This window comes from Medicago sativa, chromosome 2 (assembly GCF_051527215.1).
Source record: "Medicago sativa cultivar Bolivia chromosome 2, Bolivia_mono, whole genome shotgun sequence".
In the NCBI taxonomy this organism is placed as follows: domain Eukaryota; kingdom Viridiplantae; phylum Streptophyta; class Magnoliopsida; order Fabales; family Fabaceae; genus Medicago; species Medicago sativa.
Window position 1 is genome coordinate 31,414,162 of NC_140750.1, and position 10,478 is coordinate 31,424,639.

The window sequence follows — 10,478 nt, forward strand, 5'->3', positions numbered from 1 at the left end:
ACCTATCTACAATGTTAGACTAACTTTTGGAACAACATAAGTTAAGGCCTTAAATAAATAAATCCCATGGTCACTACATATAATGCATTGAAAAAACATGTCTGTACATACCCAAAATTATAAAAATTTATAAGGCTAGAGATCCAATAGCCAATAACAGATTGAGGAGGGGGGAGACCCTTATATCCTCACATTGGTCCAAACTTCTACTATATGATCCACAGTTACATAATTCCCAGGACTAAATTTATTTGAAATTACTTTTAAGCTTAAATAACTTTTTAGCCCTGTAATATACACATCTTTGGTTTAGTTCCTACAAAAATTCATGTCAGATTAACCCTGTGCCATAGGAAACATACTGTTTTGGTTTTAGTCCCTGTAATATTTGTCCGCATCGAAATCGGTCCCTTGGTAGTACATGTTCTAGAGACTAAAAACAATATATTCCACATATTACATAGATTAATATCAAGATGAACAAATATTACAAGGACTGCAACCCAAAAACAAGGGCCAAAAGCAGCTTCATTTTCATACTCCAGAGGCTCAAACCGGCAAGAATTTTTATAGGGAGTAAAGCCAGAATTTATGTATATCATAGGATTAAAAAGATATCTAAGTCTACAACTGGAAAATAGATGTGTCTAATTCTGTTATGCTACAGTGACGCTATTTGAAACACATTTTTATATTTAGTATATCACAGAAAAATAATGATTTTTTCATATCCATGTAAGCTATAGCACTACAATGCCGCTATTTGACAACACTATTTCATATGAGACTACACGCCAAATTCTAATCAAGATGATCCTCCATCCTTAAAACTTAAGCTATTGGATCAGATTTACACAAGACCATGCTTGCACCATACATTAGATGAAGTCCTAATATGTTAACTTTTTCTATCATCCATTATATGCCATGGGAATGCCACACAAGGTCGAAAGAAATTACAATGTCAAACATCAATCTCAAAAAACAAAATGAAGTGAAACAACACTTTCTTTGCATTTCTAAATTACAGAGAAAATACATGTCACCCACAATAATGAAATGCAATTCCAACAGATCTACATGATCTCCTACCCTACTAATTAGTTGAGATCCATAAATCAACAATTGCAACAGTTTTAAGTTAGGTGAATAGCATTTTATATTACAAAACCAACTTTGAAGGGCATTTAGACAACATTAACACTGTAGAATCTCAGTAGCATCCAAGGAACTAGACAACTACAAAATGTGCCATTAACAATAATTGAAAGAAACACGGCAAGAAACAAAAATGTAGAATTTTGCATACAAGTTAGCAGTAGCATAACTCGTACCCTTGCGTGAGTAATGTAACCTTCTTCTCAAGTCGAATCATCTTCTCCTTCCCATCATCCAGCTTACTTCTCACATTCTCAAATTCATTCTGCAAAGCTGCTAGCTTCTCTGCGTTTCCAGCAACACTTGATAGACCATGTGTGTTACGGGTATCAAAGTACATTAAATCATTAATGCATGTTGTATGTGCTTCAACAAAATCCTCGAGGGAATCATTTTCATGCCCCATTGCCTCACGAAGATACTGGGCTTCATCTTTTATCAACTGATCAGCCTATTGAGAACAACAGATAAAAATAAATAACAGTCAACACAGATATTATCATTCATCAACGTACAAGCTCATCTCCATAGTCAAATTTAAGGAGTCAAATAATAATTAACAAGCAGTTTGGAAGTTTGTATTACTATCATTCGGCGAATTAACGTAAATAGGGAATAAATGTTGTAAAAGGCAATTGAAGAATCACTTGTTACAAAAACGAAAGAAATAGAGAACAACAATTGCGAGAAACTAAAACTAACTTCAACCTAATTAATTAAATGATTATAACTGAAAAAAAAACAAGGACGATACAATACATATTACATACCACCATAATATGCAACTAGCTCATAAAGGAGATGATACATAAATTAAAAAGATGTCCAAATTTTTCTATTTAATTTTTACATAAGATTCCAGTGGTTTCAAAGGGGTGAAAAGGGGTTTCAGCATAAAAATGATGATGCCAAGTAATTAATAATCGGACAAAGTACTAATAATTTCAAGATCAAGATCATCAGAAAAAGCATGTGTATCATCTAAATGAAAAATCACGTTGTGTACCCCAAAGGGTGAAAAGGTGAACAAGCTACTTAGTAGCAAATGAAGAAAAGCGAAGTAAAAGGCATAAAAATAAAATTAAAGGTGAGCAGATAAATTAGTAAAAACATACAGATTTCATCTCGTCCTCCTGATAATCTTCTATGACAGGGATAGCAGGCCCATTTGCTGCTCGTTTGGATCCTTTCTCTCTCTCCTTATTTGCTATCTCCTCAAGCGGATACTTAGCATTGTCATGCTCCAGTAAGGCTGGAAGCTCCTTTCTTATCATCTCGTCGGCTTGCTCAATAGGGGTTGGTGGAACAAATGAACTTTTGTCTCCGTCAGCTCTTATCAAGGAGTTCCTAATAAGCTCCAGAGATGCTGGAGGAGGCCTAGGAAGTTCCCTTTGAATGACTTTTGATCGTTTTCTAAGTAACGCCTTCTGCCGTGCCTCTTCTTCTGCCTTTTCTCTAGCCATTCTATCAGACATATCCTCTTCAATCTTCTCCTCGGGCTCTTCAGCATCTTCTTGAATTGGTTGCATCACTATCTGGTACTCATTTTTAGGCTGTGGAAGGCTGCTTAAACCAGAGCGCAGACTTTTTTTCATATCAGCTTGTCTCTGTAGCTCGAGTCTAGCACTATCACGCATCTCCATATCTTCATTGATATGTAGCTCATCCCTGAGAGGAGTTCCCTTCGTAGTCATGCCAAAAGAAAAACCATCCCTTGCCAGCGCCATACCACTTCTGGGAGTAAGGCCTGCACTTCCAGGGGTTGCAGAGGGAGTCAGCAGTGGGATTGGAATGTGAATTTCCTTTTTCTTAGGAGTGACCCCAGAAAAATCTGAAGGATGCAACTCCAGGTTCTCTCCTCCTAACAGTGGTGTCTGAGACTCCCTCAGCCTGGCCAAATTTTCAGCTTCCATCATGATAGCATCTCCTTTACTAGCTGGTGTTCTCTGAGGAGTTCTTAAAGGAGTCAAGGCTTGGTTGGGTGTCTGTGGATAATTAGGGAGAAGAGCACGAGTAGCACTGCTGCCTTCGGTGAGTTCATTGCTGCCCACAAGGTCACTGGCATAACCCAACTTGGCAATTTCATCCAATTCTTGATCGGAAATCTGAGGTGGTGGAAGCATCAGTTTTGATCTCTTTCCAACTGTTTCTGGGTCATTCAGCTTCTTGGCATGCAGAATAGCAGCCGGGGCATCTTGCCTCTCTGCAATTTTATTCCTTGCAACGTCTTGCTTTCTCAACTGAGCCTCAACATCAATCCTTCTTTTCCCCTCAAGTTCTTCTATAGTAGTAGGGAATGCATGCTGCTCCACCTCCCTATCCTCATCAGCAACATCAAAATAACCCAAAGGAGGCCTTTTCTCAAACGGAATTTCTGCATTATAATCAATCCCTCTCCTTTTCCTCCTCCGCTGCCTTATATCAATCCCAGCAGCCTTCAATTCTCTCTTTTTCTGTAAAGAAGCAAGCCTCCTTGCTTCCTCAAGCTGTTTCTCCCTAGCTTTCCTTTTTGCTTTTTTACCTTTCGTGTTAGCCAACCGAGCACATGCTTCGGAAAGCATCTCCTTCTCATACTCATCCATATCAACAGGATCGGGTCGCGCAGGCTTCGATTCAGGATTCGGATCAATCTCCCCTGGACGCAATTTCCTAGGGTCATCACCAGGTTCATAGTTATCGTCCTTAACACAAGTGGCGTCAAGGAGTTTCTCATACCGTTCAAGACACTGCGAAGGAGTACGACCCACAATGGTATCACTAATGGTTCTCCACTGAGTAGGCGTAAGCTTAGCAAGATGAAGTAGCTTCTCATCCTCTTCTCGAGTCCACTCAGTCTTCTTAATGGAAGGATCTAACCACTCATACCAACGAGCTTTACACCGTTCTGCAGATTTGCAAACGAGTAGGGACGAGATATGAGCCCACTGATTTTTACCATATTTCATAACAGCAGCTTTCAGGATTTCATCCTCGGTGTTTGTCCAAACACCTATGCTCATTTTGGCAACACTTTATTTGTATTCCTCTCACGAAACAGGTTGAACCGGAAAAACCACAGTGCAGGAGACTCGTTTACTGCAACAGAAAGAAATATATAAACAGAAATCAATTATAATTGCTGAAACAAATTGAGAGAAGCAAGAGATTGATACAAGTAGCTAGGGTTCTGATATGGTGGTGAATTGATCTGACAGTAGAAAGGGGTAGTCCCGAATTCGGTGATGTACAAGTAGAGGTCAAATGCAATTAAGGGTTGGTTTGGAACAAAAAAAAAAATGAATAGTATAGCGGCCAAAAACAAACAATGACAACCTCAAATTCCAAAAATCAACTTCTGGGTAGGCCAACGAAATCCAATTGTTTTTCAAAATCTGAAATTTAGGGTGAGCGGAAGAGAGGAAATAGGAAACCCTAGAAAATCGATTGTAATGGCTTAATGTGCAGAAACAGCGAAATCAATGAATTGTAAGAGGTTAAAATCGCAGAATAGGAAGAAAACACAAATTGAGAGAAGCAAGAGATTAATACCTGCGGCTTGGTGAAGACGACGATGCGGCGGTGAATGAGATAGACAGCTAGGGTTCTGATAAGAGAGTGTAAAGCCCTTTTTGGTTTGGTTTCACGGTGGGGAGTCTCTATTTTCGTAATCTATACTATATATAGGAGGGTGGAGTATAAAAGAAAATTATCTTTTGAACATTTTGGCATGCTTTTTCTTTCCAAAAATACCCTCAATTTTCAATACACATTAACAAAACAAATAGATATGAATAAATTTAAATATTAAAAATGTGACAAACACAACACGATATGCATGTATGGTTTTTGTCTTTTATCATTTAAAAAAATGTAACAAACTATATGAGTATATTTATACTTACTTTTTTTATTATCCAATTATACCCTTAAACAACTTTTTCTATAATATAAATGTTTGTAGGTGTCATTAAAAAGAGAATTTATATTATATTTTTTTTGTTATACTATTGGTGTCATTGAAATAGATGATAGTGGTTAGTTTTGTTTGTTATAGCTTGAAACAACAAATATTTATATTTTTAGTTTTAATCAAAATCAAAATTTCATAAAAAAAAAATATCATTCATAATTTTTAAACGTTAGCGCAATAAAAAGAGTAGAAAGATCAAATTTCTTTTATTGGTCCTTGGAAGAGTAATTCTTCCCTTTGGCTTGGCGCTGGACAAGTTTTCGTTTGCTGAGAAAGAATTATTTTCAACATTAAGGCTACCTCAGTGCACGGATCAGCCATTTGCATTGTGAAGAATATTCATAATATCATCTTGACAAATCTTGCATCATACACAAGTTAGTTTTCACAATTGAATTAATAAATTTCACCATTAGATTAAATAAAATATGATGCGACTTATTGATCTAATAGTGAAAAAGACGCTTGTGCTTGGTACAAGGCGATTTTACATATGCATTTAAGAATCTCGATGGTGCAAGACCAATTTGTTTGCGCATTTAGAAATCTTGACGGAACATCATGAAATAAAAATTGATAAATTTTATCTAGTCATCTCGATACTCGATCTCTTACAAAGAATGCATGCTAAGTCAACAGTTAATTTTTTTTTTAGATTTTGTATTTCTATAACTCAAAGGATGAAGAACAACAATGACAAGTGCACTTTTTGTTACCAGCTTACTATTTGCATTGCTAATTGCTAATCAATTCAAATGCGTGTATGTATTTGCTCATTGGTAACTTTTCCAATATTCATCTTCCCACCTCTCAACTCGGTTGATTAAATTTTGTTTCGTTGCATAAAAAATCCTAAGTGATGTGGGATCAAATGGAGGAGGCAAGGGGCAAGGGTCTTTTGTAGAAGGTTCCCTAACCATGGATTCACTCATAAATTTCTTCTCCACTGAATATGATCTTGTGCAAGCCATGGTCTCCGGGCACAGCTCCACGGCTCCTTCAGGAACTCTTGGCTCAAACTTGAGAAGCTTGGAATATTCATTTAGCAAATGGAACATATAGTCATAAATGTAATCCATGTTGAGCTCTTCTTGAATAAACTTGCTCCCGGCTTTACCAATTTCCTGTACCTGTCAAGTTAGTAGCGGTACACATTATTATCTACGTTTTAAACAAAGATATGCAACCATGATCAATGACGCGACCAGGGCCGGTCCAAACACAGGCTCACTAAATCTTAGGCCTGCCTTGCAATTACAATTGAGGTTGCCTCAAAAACATTTGACTAAGATTTTCCGCGATATAATATCATAACCACGATTTAAACCTTTACTACTGTCAAGAAGCATACACGGTATATGGACTTTTAAGACAAATGAATGACAAGGAATATCGAAAGAGATGCGATGGAGTGAGACTCACTTTTTGCTCATGATTATTGCCCCAATCAACTGCATGTTTGATGGATTTGCATTTGTCAGTGCCCCTTATAGGCCAATAATGTTGCAATGGCTGTAGGCTTCTTGTGAAGAAATCGTAGTATCGAGGCTTCACTAATAGTGTAGGGGAATCACAGGCTAGAATGTATTTCTCACTCACAGACCACGCGTATCCTTCAATATAAACTTTGTATCTGATATCAAGGAAAATCAAATACATACATATTATATTAATTTAAATGTACATGATGAATTTTGGGATAAAAAATAATAAAACATATGTGATCTGAGATTAAATGGAACTACCTATATGTACATTGGTCTGCCAAGTTTGAGTGATTGAATCCTTGTTCAGACTCTTTAATCCAATCCTACATATTTGTGACAAAATATCATCATTTTGTAAACTGATATGTGTGTTATTTATAACTTATCAGAAAGCCTTTAGATATGTCTGTACCTGCGTAAATAAACGGAGTTTCCAATCCTGTGCGGTTGAAACATTACAATTGAGGAAGTCTAGTCGTGTTGCGGCAGTATAAGGATTTCCTTTCCAATAAGCATAAGGTTCTCTGTCTTTCCATTTTACTCTTTTGTTCCCCTTTTTTATATCCTTCAGAAGATGTTCCCAAGGCCTTATATTAATCTCAGCCCTGAAATAAAACCATTGCATTTCATGAATTACTAAGAATAAACCATGAATTTAGTACTTAAACTATTACTTACTATTCAATTTAATTTCTAAACTATATAAATATAATAAGGAATCCATAAAGTATATAAAATATGTCAATTTATAAATTGTTGCTTCTAAGATGTAGGGAACAAAATTGACGGATTTTTATACACTTCAAAGACGAAATTGATGAATTTCATATATTTTAGAGACTAATTATATTTATATAGTTTATTTAAATACTAAATTGAAGAGATAATAATGGTTTAGAGACTAGTTTATTCAATAACTAACTAACTGGACCGTCGACATAACAAAGGTACGAACAATAATCACATTTTCTTGTCTGCGACTAAACATAACCACAAACTTTGAATGACAATGACCTACATTAATCAACAACTATATGGATCCAAATAACATAAAAATGGGGCCAAGCATGCTTCACGGGAATTATTAAAACAAGAAGAATGTGTACACTAGTAGAATGTGTTTAAGAACATACCAACCCCAGAAGGACCAGTCAGGGAAAACAATGTCCTGTGTCCACCGATCAGCACAGTAACCAAAAACAGGTGGTGGGCCCAATCCCATGGGCACAACAGGCTTATCATTACAATCAAACATGAGTTCCAAGTCTGGAATTTTACCAGGGTACTTTCTCAGTAATTGCAGAATCCCCCAAACGGTGAAAACATCACGTGTTTGTATAGCTTCTTTGTTCTTGTATTTCTCTATATACCCTTTTCCATTTTTCACCACCAACCTAAAATGCGCCGTTTTCTTTGCTTTCTCCACCATTTCTCTCGTTATTCCTTTTTTCTTCCATGGTTTTAGTTCCTCGTGAATCCATTTGAAATACTCCGGACATACCATGTTGTTTTTCGTTGTTTTTAACGTTGTTGTTGTCGGATAATTACTGCTTGAACATGTTTGGTTCTTGATGGTACAATTCAGTATTGTTGGTTGAAACTTTTTCGTCTGTTTTATTTTTTCATTCTTTGTAGGAACATTTGCTGCTGCTAAGGTTTGGTTTGCAACAGTGTTTGTTGTTGTTGTTGTTGGTTTGATATTAGTTGTTGTAGAAAGCGTAGACTGCATGAAATTAACCAAAAAATAAATTAAATTGTTTTCTTTTTTAAAACTCAGTATCTGGCCACCAAGACCGAATAAGTTGTGGAAAAATCCCGCCATATATTATAGGCTGACCCAACACATTAATTGTTAGCAGAGGCCTGAGACCTATAGGAGGTGTTCCTAGGTCTCAAGCCTCCACGAACGGGTCAACCCCGATTAAATAAATTATATTGTTAATTGAGAAAATTGTGTAGGGTGAAATAAATGACAATGAATGAGTGTAATTAAGTGGAAATTAACTAACCCAGAGGGAAGAGATGAAAGCAGCGGTGATGAGGATGAGGAGAAAGAGAAGAGAAGTGTAAAGAGTGGCAGGAGTCTTTCTGAGAAGAAGGAGGTGTTGTTTCTTGAATTTCTTCATATGAATGAATTCTGATGGAGTGTGGAAGCTCTAGGTAGCTGTTTTCGGTTAGGAGAAGGTCACTCCCAATCTCACATCACATTCATCCTTTTGAATTATTATTACTAATAAATAATATAATAAGACTTCAAAAGACCCTTAATAAAACAAAGAAGACTTCTTCCACTAAATTTTTTGGTGGTCCATTTTATTGACGCACTTAAAATAATATCTAGGTTAATTCATCGTTTCCTAAAAAAAGTATCTAAGTTAATTCATTGTACCTTATATGAATTATGTGAATTAAGAGTGATTTATAGTGACAAATAAAATTCGATGCTAAAATGAATGAGATGGAGATCACATGTTAAATGAAGGAGATGAAAAAATTTAATGTTTTTGAGATGAAAATAGTATTTGATTGTAAGAAGAAGAAAATACCATTTTTGGGATACCTACATTACCCCTTAATGATTTGAGGGTAATTTACAAGTAAGATTCGATTAAGAAATGAAGGAGATGGAACTCGCAAGTTGAATGAAGGATATGAAAAGACAAAATTATTATTTGGAATTAAGTTAAACGACACGAGAGTGATTTTGTTAATTATTTATTAATCTCCAAAAAATTATACAAACTTGACAAAAGTAATTCTCTCCCTTACATTAAAATCTATGTTTATTCATCTCCCAAAATAAAATTATTACTGTTTTAGTTTGTTTTTCTAAAGACAAACGGAGAGCACGCGATTAGGGATGTGAATAGATCAGGTGGGCCTACAAGAGCCTACGACAGGCTAGGTCATGTTCTTTTCTTAAATATGGAATGCTTAGGTTTTTTTAAAAGTCTGTTTAGCTTAAAATGTCAAACCATATGCTATTAGAAAAACCTTTTAGGCCTATCAAAAGAGAGTTTAATATCATTTATCTATTAACTCGTTAGTTTATTTAACCTTAGATCACATTACTTATTTAAAAATGTACATATGAAATAGGTTTTTAAACATGCTAGTATGCCTAATCAGACTTTTAGAAGGTCAAACTCAAACATAAAAAGTAAATATATGACAGGCCGCATGTCAGATTTATGCCTTAAATTTTTTGACATACGAGACTTAAATCTTGCAAAACCTAGTTCAATTTAACCTATTTCTGTCTCTACTCGCGATGAACTATCTGCAACTACAACGTCTAAATAAATTAAAATTAATAAAAAGATACAAAAATATTAGAGGATATAAAATCTGAGTCAATGAAAGAAAGAAGAAAAAAAAAACACTCACGTCAAACAAAAACAAACAACAAAAAAATATGTTGAAATCAGCCTATAAAGGTTTTACAGATCAACTCAAAAAAATTACGTAAGAGCCAACAAGTAAACATACACACATCACATGCACAATTTAGCAAATTCATGTACGGCTGCGGAAAAAATTGCAAATAAATCAGAACCGTCAACACAGAAGCAATAATTCATAACATTGTTTTTAATATAAACAAATTTTCATAACATATTGTTGAATTGTATCTTAATATGCACAAAACAAGATTTGATATTGAGAACTCATGTACGGCTATGACACGTTGTCAAACTCCAATGGTAGAAAAACTTTGACATAATGGTGTTATCAGACTCTCTTAACATAATACACCCTCCGGTCACTAATATAAGCAAAAATCCACTTTTTAGATACATTCAATTAATGATGTATGTGATATATAATAAAGACCACATACATCATTAATTAAGGGGGATGTATTGGATTAGGATTCTAAGGGA

At 35.4% G+C, this 10,478-nt stretch overlaps 2 protein-coding genes across 3 annotated transcripts; both read right to left on the reverse strand.

Moving 5' to 3' along the window:
- Window positions 1–990: 990 nt before the first annotated feature.
- On the reverse strand, window positions 991–4,784 carry LOC146946238 (cell division cycle 5-like protein). 2 transcript variants are annotated; one of them, XM_085744370.1, is made up of 4 exons: window positions 4,687–4,784; window positions 2,274–4,233; window positions 1,500–1,609; window positions 991–1,427 (listed from the first exon to the last, which is right to left on the reverse strand). In XM_085744370.1, exons 2-4 carry the CDS (start codon window positions 4,155–4,157, stop codon window positions 1,313–1,315), a joined length of 2,109 nt encoding a protein of 702 aa, XP_085600496.1. In that variant the 5' UTR covers window positions 4,158–4,233; window positions 4,687–4,784; the 3' UTR covers window positions 991–1,312. The 2 variants fall into 2 exon arrangements, with proteins under 2 accessions (XP_085600496.1, XP_085600495.1); XM_085744369.1 differs by having other exon boundaries at window positions 991–1,609.
- Window positions 4,785–5,655: 871 nt separating this feature from the next.
- LOC146946239 (uncharacterized) lies at window positions 5,656–8,844 on the reverse strand. The gene is made up of 6 exons (XM_085744371.1): window positions 8,604–8,844; window positions 7,728–8,317; window positions 7,007–7,199; window positions 6,853–6,917; window positions 6,530–6,740; window positions 5,656–6,237 (listed from the first exon to the last, which is right to left on the reverse strand). The coding sequence occupies exons 1-6, from the start codon at window positions 8,718–8,720 to the stop codon at window positions 5,881–5,883; spliced, it is 1,533 nt and encodes a 510-aa protein (XP_085600497.1). The 5' UTR covers window positions 8,721–8,844; the 3' UTR covers window positions 5,656–5,880.
- Window positions 8,845–10,478: the final 1,634 nt, after the last annotated feature.